This window comes from Spermophilus citellus (genome assembly GCF_964194105.1).
Source record: "Spermophilus citellus genome assembly, chromosome: 16".
NCBI classification, from domain to species: Eukaryota; Metazoa; Chordata; class Mammalia; order Rodentia; family Sciuridae; genus Spermophilus; species Spermophilus citellus.
In genome coordinates, this window is record NC_138196.1 from 59854238 (window position 1) to 59875048 (window position 20811).

The following is a 20811-nucleotide window of genomic DNA, read 5'->3' on the forward strand; positions in this document are numbered from 1 at the left end:
CCTTAAATTTAATTAACAGGCTTATAGATGGTACAATTAGCTGAAGAAGAGTGCCACCACAGAAAAATTGAAGTGGGAGTCAAGGAATTCATGAAAATAAAATCTAACTTTTTTTTTTTTTGTACTGTGGATTGAACTCAAGAATACTTGACCACTGAGCCACATCCCCAGCCCTATTTTGTATTTATTTAAAGATAGGGTCTCACTGAGTTGGTTAGTGCTTTGCTTTTGCTGAGGCTGGCTTTGAACTTGTGATCCTCCTGTCTCGGCCTCCAGACCCAATGAGATTACAGGTGTGTACCACCGTGCCTGGTAAAAGCCAACATCTTGATGTGAAATCCTGAAGATCGTACAGTAGTATTTTTTCTGGCAAAGATTTATACTTAATGCACCAATGACAGCAGCTTTAGTGAAATAGAAGTGTTTCTTAGCCCCAAAGAATCCAGGCTCCTGATGAGCTGATGTGGAGATAATTATTTATAATAGCACTTACTAGTAAAGAGAAAGGAGTGAAACCTTAGCCAGGCACTTAGATGTGTGACTAAGGCAGGTTTATTTCTGATTCTAAAGCACTGGAGTGGAAGTCACACGGTGACTCAGAGCATTGTGACGACCCAGCTGTCCACAGGAATGCCTCTCCAGTGTGTGGTCAGGCATCACTGTGCCAGAGGGAACACTCACTGCAGTATAGTCATCTGTACTCATCCACCCGACACAGTGTCAACACTGGTGAGAGAAAGGAACATGCAGTTCATTTATCTCCAATACTTTGAAGACAGTTTTCACTGATTTCCAAAGTGCATATGAAATGGCATCCTGTACCATTCAGCTAGTATTGAAAACAATACCAAGGGCCATTTTCATGAAGAGTTTGATGATTTTCTTCTACCGTGTTAGTCTGATTTATTTTACTGGGAGCCATTCATTCACTGGGGAAAGAAGCAGCCTGCCTCTTTTGACAAATTCATTAACAGCTATCTGTCCCTTGTCATAGGAGTATTTCATGTAAGTCAACCTAATTAGAGAAGTCACACAGGATAACAAGTATATACCAAGGCAGATAAGCACATAGCTCATCTCATTTGCACCCATCATAGATGCACTCCTTTTCTCAAGAAGAGCCACTGCTGTTTTCTTATAACTTGGTTACTTGTTACTTTGAAAATTCTCAGAATTTGGGAGTACAACAAGGAACAGGCTCCAAACCTGCTCATATAAATAAATAAGTAAAATCCCTCTATAACATATTTTATACTTTGATATTGTTTTTACTTAAATGCCAAAATACTGCCATTATACGTTATTTTCCATAATAATTTTACTCTATTTTTTTAAGTCTAGTTCATTTAAGGATACCTGCGCATACAATTACATTTCTTTCATGAATAAATCCATTGGGGTTATCAAAGTTTATAGGCCTAAAAAGTATATTGTTTTGTTGGTTTTAGCCATTCTTGATGAGATACCCATTCACACAATAATTCCTCTGTCCTACTTCCCCCAGGAAGCCTTTTTTGACTTTTTTTTTAAAATCAGGATTAGGGTCTTCTACTTTTTGCTCACAGAATACCTTGTCCTTACCTATATTGTATTTTTCTGATTTCTTGTCTGTTTTTTCCTACAAACTATGAGATCCTTGAAGCAGGGACTATTATATTCATCTTTGTCTCCCCCAACATGTATAAAAATGCTTGTTTGTAGAAGACACTTTAGAAGCATTCACTGAATAAAGGTACAGCGTCAAGTTCTTAATCTAGGATCCAGGTTAACTACTTGTAAGAAAAATATGTTTTCCTACCAACAATGAAAAACAATACAATTGACTAACTTGATGAGCAGGCATTAAGATCCAAGTTATGGCCTATTTGCTGATTTAGCTCATGGTCCATAAATAGTACCATTTTAAAGCTTTGAATCAAAGGACTTTTCAATATTTTGATACTATTTACATGAACCACAGAGACCCCAAATACACACCTTTAAATTGTTCGTGATGACTAGATAGCAAAAAAGGAAACAATAGGCATGATTATATTTCAATATCTAGGTCTTGAAATTCAGGGCAGAGAGGTGGCAGTATCATTTTATCTTGAGAACGGAAAGTCAGGAGTCTTGTGAAACGTGATGCAGTTGCTTCCATGGAATATTGTCAGACCAATAGGAGATTGCGAAGAACTTTTATGGACAGTATAAATATTTTGAGCCGTGGGCATCATTACCAGCTGATATTTTCTTCCCTTAGGACCAGCTGTTCAGGAGCATCCCGGACTAGAGCCAGGCACAGTTGAGACTTGGATCTAACTAAAGACCGCTGCGGATTCTTCTGCAGCAATGTTAGAAGAAAGTCGACCATTTGCTCAACAGTTATCCAATGTCTACTTTACAATACTTTCACTTTTCTGTTTTAAACTCTTTGTGAAAATCAGCCTTGCCATCCTCAGTCACTTCTACATTGTGAAAGGGAACCGCAAGGAAGCGGCGAGGATAGCAGCTGAGTTTTATGGAGTAACCCAAGGACAAGGTACGTTTGCGATTCGCTCTCCCATTTCAAGTTGAATTTAACTATCATCTGATCTGTAATCCAAGAAAACATCACATGTTTTCTTTATGGACAGCTTCAAAGTAAATATTTTGTAAACTTCTGTTAAGAAAAATTCTTGTCACTCATTTCATAGCGTCATGAAGAAGAAAATTACTTTTCAGTGTGCACGTTTGGGTTAAAATCAAGGTATCCTTGCAAAATTGGTTGATGGAAATACACTGTTATTCATGTATATCTCTTTCTATTAATAAGTGTTTAAAAACTTTAAACATTTCTCTTGCCAAGTCATGGTTTTAAAGGTAACTGATTGCATTTCAAGTATGCTTTGACCTGCACCTGCATTATAATAGTTTAAATCAAATATTTAGTAGTTAAAAGAATTTTTATTCAAAAGAGATTTCAAGATTTTATTTCACACAATGTTATAACTCAATTCTAAAGCAAAACAAAATAAAGGAAGATTTATGGCATGTGTTTTCCTAAAGGGATTGTTATTGCTTTGCTCAGTTTGTGAAAAATTGATTATAAAAGGATAGGAACATGAATTAGCAAATTTTCTATGGGTGCAGCCAAGCGCATCCATGTTTGTTAGAAGAAATTGAAATGTGTGGTGAAATGAAAAACTACAATATTAATCATATGCGTTAAAGGCCATAAAACCATTTATATTCTATTGGACCAATATTCTATACAGTAAAAATGATTCAGATGGCGAGCTTAAAAATGACATTTTAATTTCTTATAGTCTTTCAGCTCATTTCTGATTTGAAATGAATCAAGGCATGTATGAACATTTTATAGCCCAAATACCTCTAGAGCAATTTAAATTTTCATTATCAAAATTTAGTGTCACATAATTAGAAAATACAGAATTCAAAAAGGAGCACTTAGAGTAGAAAGTTTGACTTCTTAAACGCTACTTTTCAATTTGTTCCATAATTCATCTTAAAATCTATCTTACTCTATCAATATATGGAAACTTGAGTGGAAAATATTTTGTGATGTGTGAAGTAGATAGAGTATTTTTTCTGAGGAAGATTACTTTTGTGGAAAGTGAGGAATTTATATACTCACTCAAAGTGAAGAAAATCATAATGCCAATAGGAAACTGAAATAGGAAACATGAAATCCAGAGGAAATAGGAAAAATTAAATCCTTTACCTAATAACTCTGCTTCAAAACAGGCATAAATATTCAAATAAGACTTGTTTACTATGTCATCCAACTGAAAATAACAAGTTCAGTTGACAAATGGGATACTTCTGTGTGAAAACAGCAAACACAGAAAATTAAACTTAAAACAGGTAAGATTTTGAGGTGATAAAATTTACTCTTGTTGGCAGCCTATAGGTCATTACTTCATAGTGAAATCTTATATATGCACAATGAGTATTAACTTACATAAAACACTGGAATACTTGCTAAAAAGAATTTTTTTAAAGTTATTGGCAAGGGTTTTGGAGGATGTTTTAAAAACTCCCTTTTTTGTTCATATTTACAAATAAAAAGACAGTTCTGCTTGGAGTTGTAGTTCAGTGGTAGAGTATGTGCCTAGTACAAGCAAAATGCTTGAGTTCAATTTCCAGCATGATGAGAGAGAGAGAGAGAGAGAGAGAGAGAGAGAGAGAGAGAGAGAGAGAGAGAAACAGAGATAACGACAAAGACATCTCCCTTTAAAATGATCTTAGGGGGCTTATACAGGAAATAGCTCCCGTGTTCCCATTAACTCTTTTGATTTCATCTTAGGGTATATTAGACCTGTAGGATTTTGTCTCAACACAGAGTCAGGAAGGAAATCAATACTCACTAGTAGAAAATATTTTTTCCTGGAAATCTAAAATGGGAATGAAGTTATAAAAAGCTTTGTGTTGTTTTTAATGTTAGACCTCTTTAACGAAACTCTACTTTCCAATATCATACATTAATCTATATATTTAACAATAGAAAATGTAATTTTTATTCAGCGCAAGCACAATTAGTATATAATTTTATTTTAGTATTAGAAGACTAAATCAAGTACTTACAAAAACTCTTAGTCTCTTACTGCTAAGAAAAAATTCTTCCTTGCCCAGGAAATTATTTCCTCCATTTAGCATAAATTTTTGTCTTTCTCTCTCCACCCCACCCCTTTTTTTTTACTATAATTAAACTAATTTTATTTTGTTTGTATCTTCCAGGTTGACTATTCAGGTTCAGTTATCTTTGTTTAATCCAGCAATTTCCTTCTTCCTTGGAAAGATTATCACCTTCATTTCACTTTGAATTAGGTTTCTCATTCCTACTCTCAAGGATTAGCCAAATTGCTCCCCAAAATATCTGTGAGCAGTTGCCAAATTCCATGGAGTAAAATAGGATGTACATGTTTTCATGTCTTTCATAATCAAAGACCTTGTTGACATTCTAGATGTCCTCCCCCTGGGCAGAACTACTTTGGTTTAAAATAAAAGAGGCTGTTGGTTTTTCTCAGTACTAATATAATTACAGTTCACAGTAGCAGACAAATGTAGTTTTTAAAAGAAATTTCCAACCAGCTGAGACCTAGGTATGATTATATACCATAATGCCGAAAAGCTATGTGGTAGTTAAAATAGCTTAAAACATTTCCTTCTTGATCCCTTTGTGATTCGAATACATTTTACAAACCTATTTTTTTTTAACCTCTGAAGATTTATCAACCCCACCGTCATATTAAAGGGACTTATTCTTTGTTATGCTTTTCTATTTAACCATCTCTGGTATCATTCTTGCTGTTAAATGTCTCTGTATATCAGAGGTCAAGTCTATTTTTAAAGCTAGCACTATACTTTGAGAACAACAGTGGGATTCAATAGAATTGAGAGGTGTTTTCAATGTAATATTAAACAGTACAGAGGACAAATATAGATGTTGAGGAAGATGTTCATTTGGTGAAATCACTCTGAAGGCATAGAAATACTCCAAAGCCATGAACTACAAATATCCCAAGAATATTAAGAGGCAGTTCTTTTGTTAAGGGAAATACTTTCCAAATTCCATCTTAGGCTCTGAAAGGATTTGGCAGTTTTACCTTCAAGCAGACCGGGCCAGTTTTTAGCATCTGTTTCTTGAACATCTTTGATTATCAAGAAAATGAAGATATAGGATACAAAAAATGCAAAATGTATTGTTATTATTCTTAAGTAGTTTGTATCCTTATTGAGGAGATGAGACATCCACATATGATACTCACTTTTAGACCTACTAAATGGCAAACAAATTAAAGAATGAAAGGATCAATTTCAGATGTGGACTTTCAGGGATATCTTTATGGAGAAGACAAATGTTGAGTTGACCTCAGAAATGAGTGAAAGCATGGATTTGGGGATGCTTGTGGTGTATTGTGAAACAAAGAGTTTGGCTAGAGCTGAAAGTTCATGCAGTAGAAAGAAATAATAACTTGGACTCAGAAATGAAAGAATTTGAATGGCAAGCTATGCAATTTGGACTTGACTTTGAAAGCAGTTGAAGTCACTAAGAGTTTTTGGTAGGAATAAGTTGGGAAGATAGGAAAAAATATGTAGGAAACCATAATGCAAGGTAGATTAATATAGTAGTCATCTTTGGGATTAGACAATGGGACAGATTTGCAGTAAGTGGGTCAGTTAGAACCTTGCCATAAGACGAGGCTAAACTGATTTGATGATATTGGTGTGAACAGAAAATCAAGAATAAACACAAAAAAATAAAGAGAAAAGGAAAGAAAAAATAATGAATCTGATGATGACTTTAAAGAGCATTAGCAGAGCGAGTAATCATTACTGTAGGTAACTGAGGCTCTCCAGAAGGAGATGTTAACAAGACAGTCAGAAGAGGGATTGATCATCCACCCAGGTCAATGTACAGCTCCCAGGCAAGGCCACCTGGGGGAGGTAGACCTTCAGCTACTTGGTGTATATAGAAGGTCACCTACCTATCTCTACTGTGACAAACCAAGGTAAACAGAAAGTGGTAACTAGAATCTGAATTCTAGTCTTGCAGTTGATTTATTTAGTGTATTTCCTTTGCTCCACTTTCCTGTTCCCAGGTAGCCAGCCTTCTGGTTATGATTTTTTCCCTCACTAAAAATGAATGTGCTGACTTACCCACCAGAGAGTTCTAGTCCTTCTGAGACTTTTAGTGCTTATTATAAATTAGTATGTTAGCATCTTGATACCAATCTTTAGTGTCCTATGCTCTTTGAGCTATAAATCTATCTACCTCTGGTAGATTTTTACCAGCTTTGCTAATAGATCAGGTTTCAGAGTCTGCAAGGCCCTGGGCCAAATTTTGGATTGTGGAAAATTCCTCAAGGTAATATGTATCTATGGGGCCACTTGAGAAGCATACTGTTGACACTCAGCCTCACCAGGCACTCCTTTTATGGTTGAAACTATTCTATGTGGATCATAGAATATATGTAGAACATTCCAATACAATGCTTTTGCTTCTTATTTTTGTAAGTTGGGTTTTAAAGTTGACATTAAGCGCATAATTATTTTTTGTTCCAACTGCAATTGACACCTGGAAGTAGGATACGGTGTAAACATGCCACCTCAAGTTAAAAAAAAACTTTTAGTTTGGGGGAGTAGTGTGACCTGGGTAGAAGAAGTGTCTATAATTTTATATGACAAAATATCTTTTTACCCCTCCATCACTAAAGTCCATCCTAGGATTAAAATCAACTTTAGGAATTCAACTCTAAGGCCATTGCCAGCAATTTCAGGCGTTTCTAAGGAAGAATTTACTTTATATGATTTTTGATGCTACCATATTGACTGTACACAAGATTAATTATGGTAGGAACATTTCTCAAAATCTCAGGAGTCAAATCTGCAAGATGACCTCTTTGATAGTTTTCATTATATGAATGTACAAAAATAGCCTCAACATAGTTTGGACACATATTCTGTACTTAAGTGAAACAACTCTACATAAGAATAACTGAAACCAATAAAACCATTTTTGTCTGACAAAAGGCATCACCTTACATTCAAAAATGCTACTAATTTTTTTAAAAAGTTTTAATTTTTTCCAAACTCTATTATTTTTTTGGAAATACCAGAGCATTTTTTTTTTACAGAAGAGACCAATGTAATCCAGCAAATTAAAAATGAAATATGGGAATAAAGTTCTGAGTTTAGAAATGACTTTCTCCTATTTTAGTCATACCTTTCTTTTTCCTTTATATTTGGAAAAATGCATGAATTTTTGAATTAAAAAATTGGTAGTAGCTTAGGAAGAAGCTGTTTTTCTAGAAGTATTCTTCTTAAACATTTTTGTTCTTCTCTTCTTTAGTTGTTCAGTTACCTATTCATTTATCACTTGCAGCATATACAACATTTATTTGTATATGTCCTAGGTCAAAGGCACTGTGCTATGTATTAAGAATAAAATTTACCAAAGTTCACATCCTTGTCTTTAAAATGTGTATAGCCTGGAAGGAGAGAAATCATAACCACATAATTGAAAAACATGATAAACACTACTTTACAAGGTTAAAAAAGGTGTTGTAAGAGTACGGAGAAAATAAAAATTGTTCTTCCTGGGGTATGTCAGTTAAAAAAAAAAGCTGTGCTAAAAATATACATATTTTCCCCTTCAATTGTGCACATATTTTTGTTCATAATGCTCAAAAACTTTCCAGTTCTCCTCTCTCAATCCTTCCTTATTAACTCACTTTTCACTTGTTATTTTTAAACTAATATCGCTTACCTAAAGCTTTACCTAAGCTCAGAGTCTTGTTTAAAATTTTTTTAGTTTTAGGAAAATGACAAGTATATTCATTGCTTATCAATAAATCTTTTTGAAAAACTACAAATACTTTGGTGAAAATTTCAGAATTTGATTGACTAGACATAGTCAAGTCTTTAAAAAAATCATATAATAAGGATGGTGAGTGAGTGAAAACTAGTTGTTAACTTTTGGTTTCCCATTTTACTATCTATTTTAGAAAATGGTAAGTTATTTTTAAAAAGCTATTTCTCTTATTCATTGATGTGATTGACATAGTTCTGAATTTAACTCAGTCCATCAAAAAGGCTCCATTGGTTTTTTTTTTTAGAATGGAAATATTCAAATAATATCATGTAAGGAAGGAAGATGCTAAAGGGTTCCATAATTGTCAAATTGTTCTGAAAGAAACTTCCATATGGTCTGTGAGTAAACAAATACTACTTTTATATCGGCTTTATTTCTGACAGGTAAATGCTGTATGTACACATATTAATATATGTGAATATAATATATGTAAACAATATATAATTTCTAGAAACATAATAAGTTACAAAAATTTATATTTGCTGCTGATGGCTTGCTTTCTGAGTGAAAGGAGAAGAACTTGGATGAGGTGAGTCAAACCTTGCACATGTAAAACAACCAAACAGCAAAGAATAAAAGCATACGTGCTGAATTGAAGTCAGTCAAGTTTTGCAACAGTTGTTTTCTTAGAAGTCAGGAAGGGAAGAAACTGAGTTCAGCTGAGATATAAGGCACTTCATAGAGAAGGCAGAACTGAAGGCAGAAATTCAAAGTCAGGGCACAGGTTTTTACGCAAGAAGTAGAGATGAAACAAAATTGAATGCACAGACTAAAAAAAGAAAGAAAGAAAAAGTTTAGAATGTGGAATTAAAGAAGTCTGGTCCCTTTGGAGCATGCTTGCTAAAGATGAAGATACACAGTTGAGTGGTCAACTGTGTACTAATGGACACAACTTTCACATCTTTTCAAATCATGCATCCAAAAGTTCCTAGTAAAGAACACTAATGCTTTTACTGAATTCAGTGTATGAGTCATGAGCCAATGATGGAAATAATTACTGCTATAAGTATTTTATAAAATCCTTGATGTAATTATTTAATAAGCCATTATGTGCATTTCATCAACTACATGTCAGAGAAGATGGAATACCTCACTGACACTGGCTCAGTGGTGCACATCCTGGGTGGCTCCATGGCAGTTTCATGGATCTCTGCAAGAATTTTGGCACGCTTTCTAAACTGGAGAAAGATTATTCCCAGTAACAGATAAACCATGTTATTAAAAAATAGGTGGAGGGGCTGGAATTGTGGCTCAGTGGTAGAGTGCTTGCCTGGCATGTGCAAGGCCCTGGGTTTGATCCTCAGCACCACATACAAATAAAATAAATAAAGGTATAAAAAATAGGTGGGGTATTTAGAATGAAAAAAAGAAAGGGAGGGAGGGAGAGAGGAAGGGTAGAGAAAGAGAAAAGGAGGGAAGGAAGGAAGTATGGATGGAAGGGAGTGAGGGAAGAAGGAAAGAGGAAGAAAGGGTGGAAAAAGGAAAGGAGGAGGAAGGAACAGAGGGGTTTTCTTACTCCTTATGCATAGAACTTTTGGCATTTCCTCTTCACCAGCTGCATAGGGAACAATGATTCATTTCTTCTAGCCTTCCCCCTGCAATGCTATAAAGCAGACCATTGGCTTTTTAGAATGAAAATACTCAAAATACTATCAAGTCAGGAAGGGAGATGCTAAAGGGTTTCATAATTGTCAAATTGTTAGTTCCAAAAGAAACTTCCCTGTGGTCTGTGAGTGAACAAGCCCGCTCTGTGGAATTTAGATTAAGAGCAGACATTTTAGAATAATTAGTAATTTTTTTCAGTCCTACAAAGCCCCATTGGTTTCTGTGGGACAGGATTTTGAAAATGTGTCTTCTAAATAGATGTAAGAGTTTTCTAGAAGAGTCTTGGGGATTGACAGGCTTGAGTGGTGTGTGGGGAAAAGTTCTCATGGCCCTCTTTCTCCTCTTTATATAGATCAACCCTGCTTTCATGAATCTCTATAAGTTGGACGTTAGGAGAAATTTTCTTCAAAGGAAGAGATAAAATAATGTTTAAAACTAAACTGTCCCAGTTTATTTAAAATATTATTTAAGTTATGTGCATCGAGTTACAGACCTTCACTCTATGAGTCATATACTGAACATCTTTTTGACATTCTTTCCTAGGGATTAGAAGAACAGTTAACATTTGGGGCCTGTCAGGAATGTGCATAACTATGTGAAATGGCACAAGGGCATCCTGTCTCCATTAGGCAGCTAAAATTTCCATGTCACCATTACCTACTGAGTAAAATAGAAACCTTCAGAAATACGTTGGCTCTTTCCAGAAGGCTTATAGTCTTAAACTATGGGCACGGTACAAACAAACTGAAATTTAATACCGAAATGCCACTCGTGTTCTTAAATAGAAGCACTGGATTGCCTCAGCTGTCAAGTGTGCAGCTTTAAATGAAAACTGACAATGATAAAATTAAAGTCAAGCCTCATCCATTGAAAATCCACTCTTCACTATCATAATGCTGCAAAGTCCCTTGTTATTAGAGCGAATCAGGTAAGGCTACCAAAATGTGAGAGGAAGTTATCTTTCTCCAAAAAGGTTTCAACACACTCCAGTAGCAGTTAAATAATGACCACCAAGAGTAAGGACTGACTCAGCTCCTCAGTGACAACCAAACCCGTCTTTGATGACCACTCAGAAGATCTGTGAACACTCATGTTTTCCAAATTCTACCTCACTCACTAAGAAACGATCATTTCTATCACCCATTAAGTAAAATTAACTTTTAGAATAAAATGTTGCACCAAATGTTTTTCTGAATCCGGAAGCTAGATGTCTTCTTTCCTGCTTGAACTATGATCCAGAAGGGCAAATGTAGAAAAGGAAAAAAATGCTGGTCCTTTTGATTTGAGATACACAGAATCATAGATCTATTTTCTGAGAAAGAACAAGTACTTCTTCATAGTGACATTCCAAGAACTAAAAGACAAGGAGCTGAGTCGGCCAAAGTCCCAGCAACTCAGGATGCTGAGGCAATAGGATCCTAAGTTTGAGGCTAGCCTCAGCAAATAGAGAGGCCCTAAGCAACTTAGCAAGACCCTGTCTCAAAATTTAAAAAAAAAAAAAAAAAAGAAAGTGGGGCTGGGAATGTGGCTCAGTGGTTTGGTCAAGCCTGAGGATTCAATCCCTAGTACAAAAGAAAAAATAAATAAATAAAAGACAAATGAAAATTTGAGCATCTCATTCTCTCTCTCAACCCCTGCCCCCCCACATAGTTATGATGAAATTGCTCAGCTAGTAAAAATAGGGTAGGAGCAAAGTTCTATTCAGAGAAGTCAACAAAGCAAGGCTGGTTTGTGTGGAGAAAAAACAAGAATAATGAATGTTAAGTCCTAAATAATACTTGCATTATGTAATTGGGAAGATACTTCAAGAATATGTAAGAGAAATCTGTTTAAATAAGCACAATATTTTGGATTCACAGGCAATAGTGATATTGTTTATTTTTTTTTAATTTTTGCTTATGAAAGTTAATTGGATTTAATGATAGAGATTTTATGATCATTTAAAGCTTCATTTTAAGAAGTATGCACTTATAATCACAGATCTGGTTTTACAGCACTATAATGAATATTTTTATTATTTGATTAATTTGAAAGGCAAAGTAGTTAAGTAAAAAGGGGAAGAAGTAGTTTGGAATTAACCTAAAGTTCATGGGGCAAATGCGATTTATGCTAAGTACTTGGAGACTGAATTGTAATGGTATGACAGCTAAAGCAGATCTTTCAAAGATGCTGTCATTCTGGAGCAGGAAATGACAGTTTACTAGACATAAAGTCAATTGGTTCTTGAAATAACTGTCTGTGGCATACAGGAAAAACAACACTTGCTTTGGATATTGAAGAAAGTCAGCAAATATTTGTAGAATGAAAAAAAAAACCCTTATCTAGGAGAAAATGGAGGTTAAGATCACATTGCATGTAACCTAATGACTTACTGGGACACACATTATTCAAACACGCTTGGCACATTTTAGCTGTGTGATCCTAGAAAAGTTGCATGACCTCTGTAGGCCTCAATTTCAGCAGCAGCAAAATGGAGATATTGGTACTTTATAAAGGATTAATGTCAGTCTTACATGAGATACAATTTATTACCTCAACCACTCCCCACAGTGTCTAGCATCTAGTTCACACTCCGTAAGTGTTAGCTTTTTATATAATAAATTTTTTAATAAACAAAATAGAACTGGCTAAAATTTAGTAACACAGAAAATCATCAATAAGAAAAGATAATTAACTGTGTTTGCCAAGGAGTTGCTACAAACATGTAAGAATACCAGGATGAATCTACTATGCATGGGCTGGGTTCTAGCATCATGGCTATCCATTAGGTAGAGAATTGGAGCTCTGGAAGGTTTAGGAAGGAGCAGAATTTCCAATGAGACCCTGTTGGGGCTGAGCTTTTCGCTCTTGGTCAGTGACCTCTCTCGCTCCATGGTCTTTCACTCTGAGGACACCATGTGTGAGCAGCTAAATCAAATTCATCAGGTCTCTACCATCCATGTACTTTGTCTACTGGTTTTTTTCATAGCAGAGGTTTTTAACTATTTAAAATGTTTATAACAGACAACCAAAATAATCCATGCATTTTATGCCTTTAAAACAAAGTTATTCATGGGCTGGGGTTGTGGTTCAGTGGTAGAGCACTTGCCTAGCATGTGTGAGGCACTGGGTTCAAGTCTCAGCACCACATATAAATAAATACATAAAGGTCCATCAACAACAACCAAAAAAAATTTCAAAAAGACTAAGTTATTCATGTTATTCAGATGCTCTCTTTGGTATACTTTATGAAACAAAGTAAGGCCTTACAGGATTGGAGCGAAGCCATGCTTATTGACTCCTATGGCCAAGATCCTAGGCCGAATGATATGGTGGGAAACCTATTTCAGAAGTTGGGAGTTATAAAATTACTTGGAGATATTTCTTCTACCATATTATATATCAAAGGAACTTTTCTTTGTAGAAATTCTTTGACAAATTTGTAGCAGTCTGTCACAATGACATGTAATGGCAAATTTCTGGCTTCTTTCTTACAGTCACCGTCATAGAAAAAGTTGGAGCTGCTTAACCTCCAACATACCAAAGCACCGGATGGATATTAACATCCTCTGCCAAGCCATGCTTCTTAAAAGCCTGTTGGTCTTTTATTTTCTTTTCTCTTAATCCCCAGCAGCTGAAAAGAGAAGACAAAAAATAATGACAACATTAGTGAAGAGCTGAGTCAGCCAGTTCAGCTATTTGGCTTTTTCTTTTTCTTTTTTTTTTTTTCCTCTTTTCTGCCAGGTCACTTCTCCAGGAAGTGACCAAAATATAATTTATCCACTAAGACTAACTCACAAAAGTTCTTCTTCTTCTTCTTCTTCTTCTTCTTCTTCTTCTTCTTCTTCTTCTTCTTCTTCTTCTTCTTCTTCTTTTGAGACAGGAGAAAAATACGTTTTTAAAATGAACAGTATATATGGATACAGAATTATCTCATGTAATCAATAAACCTCAACTCTGGTCCATATTTTGAATTACCTAGGGCTTTATGCACAGGCTTGAAAGTGTCCTTTCTAGACCTATGACTCCCTGAGCCATTGCTGCTTTATCATGACACTGCAAAGTCTATGGGGGAAGTGGGCATGCCTCTTTCTAGAAGATTATTTTTAAAATAATTTTTGTCTTCAATCTTCAGTTTGAGACCATTAAACTATAAATATTACAATTGGGGAAAAGTGACAATTGAACTAATAGGAAAATTAAGGTTGAGAATTGAAAAATCTGAGAAGCTAGCATTTTCCTACAATATGGGTAAATGCAAATCTCAGCCTAGAGTCAAAATTGAAGTTTTACTACTGAAAGCTTGGCAGGAATATGATGAACGACAAGGAACTTTCTCAAAGTGGAATGTATTATGGTGACTTCCCAAATTTAAGAGTAGCACGTCTGAGTAACAGCAGTCTGTGGCAACCTCCAAAATTTTCAGGATGTGGCTCAGTTTATCTTGTTTTTGTTTTTTTTTTTTTTTTTTTTACTAGACTCTTGTTTGTTTTGCTTGTTTGGGCACTGATGGAGATTGAACCTGAAAACTCACACATAACAGGGAAGCATTCTACCATTGAGCCACATCCCCAGCCCTTTGGTAGACTCTTAAGGATAATACTGATATTGGTACTGACCATTTGTTCATTGAGGTGATAGAAATCCAGTTCCGTGTGATGGTATTAGAAAAGTAGTATTTTAACAGAATTGCTGTTTTTCATAATAGTTAAATGCTAGATGCTGTAAATTTATGTTTAAAATTTGGTAGAATTCCAATAAATATATATGCCAGATTATGTGTATAGCTGTCCTTTATATGTAGCGTATAAAATAGCTTAAATTACTGAATCTTTGTTATATTATATAAACTTTTTATTTAAAGGAGTCCCATCTAAAATAAGCAATTTATACATTTAATCAAAAACTTTTCATGAACTATATTTTCTTAAATTGAGATAACTCTATGTGTTGTCTTTCTAGTAAATACTATGTGGTTAATATTTTAGACAGAGGAGAAAATGAAACATGGAAAGAAATAAACATCCTCTTCAGCATAGAGTGAATCCCTTGTTTAAATTCCCTATAATTGAACTTAATAGAGTGATTATCCAGGCTCTTGATATTACCCAAACCTAGGCTTTGCCTTGGCATGCCCCACCTTACATTTCCTATTGATAAAACATTATATTTATTTTGTAATTCATGAAGTTTTTGCACATATATTACCCATATTCATCCTTATAACTGTCCTCTAAGTCAATGGTATTGCACTTCTTTTGCAGAGAAGGAAACAGAAGCTTAAAAACGTAGAGGAGCTTACTCAGGTTATTGATCCACTTAGAGGAAAGTGAAAATGTAAGCCTGGGTCTTCTGAGGTTGCTTCTCATATCACTCCTGACTTACAATCGTGAGGTTTTGCTTCTTTGTTTTGTATTATGATAACCTGAATAAAGTCAACATACTATACTGTCAGTTTGGTATATTTAAGAGCTTATAAATCTCACCAAGACAGGACTCATTTCATCCTTAGAAAAGTGCCTGGCAAACAGGAGCATAATAAATATTCAAGGTTGGAAGTAATACAGGAAGAAGGAAACAAGGAAGGGAGAAAGTGAGAGGATTCAACTTAAATAAATGGATTTTATTACCACATTCAACTTCAATGCAGGGTGGTGGTTACTCTAATCACGTCTGATTCAATGTTGTGAAATCATATGCATTCAAATAATTGTTAATGGATAGCGACCCTGGGAATCTCCCAGAACAAATAAAGACAGAGTCAATACTGTCCTGAAATTGAATCTATAGGTAATGTCTTTCATCCTTCTTCTTGATCAGTCTTATTGTCACTTTTATCAACACATTTTATCCTCATGAAATCATCCTTAGTCCCCTCCCCAAATAAAAGAATTATTTTTTGTATTTCTTTTTAACTGGGATCAGTTAATGGCTGTTAATATATTCAAGTATCTTCTTCATCCTTATTAGCTCAAAGATTCTTTCCTTTGGTGAGGAACACCGCTTGTTCACCTTTGATATTTCATCTTGAGTGAATATACTTGAATTCTTAAGGCTTTATACTTTCTGAGCCAATCTTCAAATATTATTAAATGTTGTTTCTTTATTCATTTGAACTTAAACACTCAACATGTTACTTCAAAGTGTGTACAGCAAACAGAAACTCCCACAAACACCAGATACCTGAATAATAACTGGAAGGAGGGTGCAGTTATTATCTTTTTTCCCTAAAGCAGATCATAACATTGTCAAGTTTTAGCTAGGGTCACAGGAAGGGACATGGCTGATAGAAAACTGAGAATCAGAACCAGCTGAAAACAAGACCTCTGAACTTTAAATCTTAGCCCTTCATTCCACTATGTACAACACACCTGAGCCCCAAATTTTGTAGTATGTGTTTTATTTAGCAAAGTGATAGAAATAATTAAACAAGTAAAATTAAGAAGTCTTGCCTTTGCCTTGCACACGACTGGCTAATTTATCCACGGCTTCTAGAGGACCACACTGAGAGGAATGCTCTGTGTCCAGTACCAGGAACAATTTTCCCATTGTTGATATAACAACAAGCAATGAGAAAGTAACATCCCCCTTCTCTCCCAGTGGGTTAAGCCAAGGCAGAGTCCTGCAGGACACCCAGGCTATTCTGCCAATATGGATGTTCCCCAGCTGGTATGTAACACTGTTGTTGAGGCATCTCTGGGACCCCTGACTTTCTTTGCTACTTTTACAAGTACACTTAATTTTCATGAAAAATATCAGCATAACACACTCTAACTGCTATTGGTGTGTAAACCTTCCATAAACACGTGGTTAGTGGTGATAAAGCTATTTGTGGCTAGAACTATAGAGAGGAGAAAGATTATGGATAAAACTGTTCTTACATTAGACCCTTATCTGTGATACATATCAGATTTTCTCCCCAACAGCTGTTGCCCTAAGACTAGAGAACAAGGGTTGCTGACTTCTTTTCTTGTATGAATTTTTTTTAAGATTTCAAGCAGGCAGTTGGTAGAGATAGAGCAGTATATGGAAAAGCAAGAGAAATGCATAAGAAGCAAAAAAAAAAAGTTTCATATTAGGAGAATAGAGAACTCCTTGTTATTATACATGTGTCAGGGGCTATTCTAAAATGTGACATTGCAAAACTCATTTGATCCTGTCAAAAATCTTGTGATGTAGGTGCTATTGATCATTAGATTTTTTTTTTTTTTTGCCTTCCTTATTTTATATCCAGTGGCTCAGATTTGTTTGCATGTGGTTTTGGGTAGCAAAAGAGTACATCAGAAAGAGCACAAGGTAAAAGCTGGCGATCTCTGTCCCAGTGTTGCTTTGCCCTTCACCCCCTGGGTGACTTTGAGGATACAGTCTACCCTCTCTCAACCTCAGTTTCTGCCTCTGTAAAAGAAAGAAGTCAGGATCGGGGATTTTCAATCTCTGTCTTAAAAGCCACTAGCCCTTTCTTTTGCAATGATTTGAAGGCTCAATTTGTAAGCTGATGGAGTAGAAACTTCACTGTTTGAAGACAGCCCCACACTTTGCCAGCACACTCTGCAGTGGCTCTATTGAACTAATAAGGCTCTCTGAAGCCATTTGTAAATCACTAAAGTAGATGACATCTATGTCCACTTTTAGTTCTGAAACGCTGATTCTTTCATGCTATTTCGATTTCTGGTGAATCATTTTTTGTCCTAGAGAAGCTTTTAGCACAGCGAACCCAAGTTACCTTTTGTGACTTTAGTGCACCCATGACCTCAGCTACCTCATTCTAGAACTTGAAGAATGTAATAAACAGAACTGCCCAGAACAACTGCCTCAAGTCACAAACTAACATGCAACGACAATTATTTTAAAGCGCTCACTCTCTGTGTCCTTGCAAATGGTATTTTATTTATTCACTTCTTTCCAGGGCCATCCAAGGTCATTTGGAGTACACGATGGGCAATTTTGCTCCCCAGTCACTCTGGAGTACTCTTCTATCTGCAAAGGTTCTTGTCCTCTCCACTGTGCACATTCCCAGTACTAGGAGAAAGTTCCAAGGTCGTGTTGGGTGCTTTATTTGTTCCATAAAGATGAACAGTTACTTTTTCAGCACAAATGGGAGAAATAAAGTCTCTTACTGCTCTCAGTGGTAGAACAGGTAGAGATTCTGCAGATTTGGGCAATTAGGGAGAGCAGGAGGTCCAAATAGCACTACAGAATGGAATAAAGAACATCAAGGGGAGAAGAAGAGCCACATCTTTCCCTTCTCCTGTTGGAGTGTGATGTTTTCTGTTAACCTATTCCTCTATTTTAAAATCTTTCTAGCTGGGGCACTTTCTGTGGATTAGCCACCTGTGATGGCTTTGTGCTGGTCAACTTAGTTATGCCAGAACTGCTTCCCTTTCCTGTGTTGTTCTGGGTGGAGTTGACCAGAAGAGAAGTGAGTATAAGATATGGATGGCAGTGTGAGGAGCTGCCAGTTGTACATGCTGAAGCTTGGTGTAGGGCACCAGGTGCTGTGGTTGGTCACACAGGTCATTTTGTAATACCCAGCTCCACAGCTAGTTCTGCTCCATCAGGTCTCCCCTTTTGTCCTGAGTCCTAGGCCAGGAACAAGTGCAGTTCTGTGATGAAGGACAACAGCTTCTCCTCAGATGATCCACATCACTGAGAATGGAAATGTTAATAGACATCATTCCAGCCTTACCCTCCTCTACTTGACATCAGTTCTTCTTGCTGGTATCAGGGGCAGAGATTTAACCAGATCCTGCAATGCAACAAGATATGGTTGGCATAATATGTCCCTTCTCCTGAACATTCAGAGTGATTAAACCTTAACTTATGGGGCTGGGGTTGTAGCTCAGTGGTAGAGCGCTTGCCTAGCACGTGTGAGGCACTGGGTTCGATCCTTAACACCACATAAAAATAAATAAATAAAATAAAGGTATTGTGTCCAGGTACAACTAAAAAAAAAAAAAAAAACCAAAAAACACACCAATAAAGAAAAAAAAACTTAATTGATACATTACTGATATCTGACTGAACTGGTCATCATAAGAAAATTACAGATCAATCTCACTTACTGATATAGCTACAAAAAATAACTATCAGTAAACCAAATCTAGCATGAGGTTCTAAGAAATATAGCATGATAAGGTTTTCTGTTTTACATAGCAGCCTGACCCATAAATTGATCAGACAGAGTAAGTACTCTATTAGGAGATACAATCTTGTTTTGCAGAATATAATCAAACCTGCAAAAGTTACCTGCATATTATTTTGAAGAAAATCTCAGACTTTTTGTTTAATCAATAAAAAGGAAATGGATAAGATGGTGACCAGAATGATGTGGGGAGAACCATTAGCAATGATGACAATATTTCCAATAGCTTAGTCTGGGCCTTTATCTCAATGGTGATATTACAACTGAAAGAATATTGACATAATCAAGGGAAATTTGAGGGTAGAGAATTGACATGATGAAGCAATGGATTGGACTATGCATACTTCCATATCAACATTTGAAAGTCTTGGGGGTAATGACAATTAAATTTATTAATAAACTTTCAGTGGAACACATGATACTGCATTATTATACATTTAAGAAATGTCATCAGTTCTTTGTCCAAGACTCTGGAATTTACATATTCACTTCAGCTCGGAGAGAGATTGTTCAGATTAGATGTTTTATCACCACAGACAAGAACCTGGGGACTGTCAATAAGGATATTTTGGAGATTTCTGTGCTTCAAGAGTATTGCTCAGTGGTACACACCTGAATCCCAGTGAATTGGGAGTCTGAAACGGGAGGATCACAAGTTCAAGGCCAGCCTGAGTAAATTAGCAAGATCCTATCTAAAAAAATAAAAATGAAAAGGGTTCAGTGGTAGAGAGTATCCCTGGGTTAAATTTCCAGGGCACAAAAGAAAAGAGTATTACTTCTTTGAATTACTTCAAACTCTGTGGCTTCTTCCTGATCCTTTAGACTTTGTTTTTAATTGGTTCTTTTTAGTTATACATGACAGTAGAATCCACTTTGACATAATTATAAAAGCATGGAATGTATCTTGCTCTAATTCAGTCCCCAATACCTCTCCTTCCCCCTCCCCACTTCCACCCTCTGCTCCCTTCCCTCTATTGTGGATATATTCTTTATTCTAATATATTAAGTACTTTTCCTATTTTTTCTAGTTTACATCATAATGACAGGGCTATGATATATTGTATCTACCAGCATTTATTTCTTTGCAACCAATAGACTTACCAGTGCCACAGTTTTTGATATATTTTTGAATCAATGGCTCTGTTAGTCTTTGCTTTCTTGTTACTTCCTTTGCATGGACTGTTTTTGTTTGCTTCTGTTTGGAGTTTTTCTTTGGTTTGGTTTGGTTTGGTCTCCCTTACAAAGAGGCAAATTTACACATAGTCTGCCAAGAACTGTCTCAAAGTTAGCAAGCAAGTAATGAACCATAAATATCTGAAGTTACCAATAACTGGAGTGCTTGAGGTGCGGTTTTTAAATTTGCCTTTTAACTTTATCCCTTGGTAAGAAGGCAAGATTCAATGAAGAATGTGTGAATAGTGCATTAATATCTACATTATATACGATTATGAATAACGCCATGACAAGCTAACATTAATTGGAGCTAGCTGTGTACTGGGCATTGCTCCTATTTATATATTGTTTGTGAAATTACTTAACAATTCAGACATCCTGTGAAGCAGGTGCTAGTGTCATCCCATTTTCTAGATGAGGAGACTGAGGGACAAAATTATGAATTAGCTTTTCCAAGATATCAAATTTGAATGAGCTGGACTACAGACCTTATTTTGGTGGTTTGATTAGAGAGCTGAGACTCCTAACTAGTGTATTCTCTGATCATTTCTACTGA

At 35.8% G+C, this 20811-nt stretch overlaps 1 protein-coding gene across 1 annotated transcript in view; it reads left to right on the plus strand.

The window, feature by feature from the left end:
* The first annotated feature begins 2209 nt into the window (after positions 1-2209).
* The window catches only part of ASB5 (ankyrin repeat and SOCS box containing 5), a 44084-nt gene continuing 25482 nt past the window's right edge, over positions 2210-20811 (plus strand). The window contains exon 1 of the mRNA XM_081268967.1: positions 2210-2521. Within this exon, the coding sequence (XP_081125093.1) occupies positions 2332-2521 (190 nt within the window). The 5' untranslated portion in view covers positions 2210-2331. The remainder of the gene's footprint in view (positions 2522-20811) is intronic.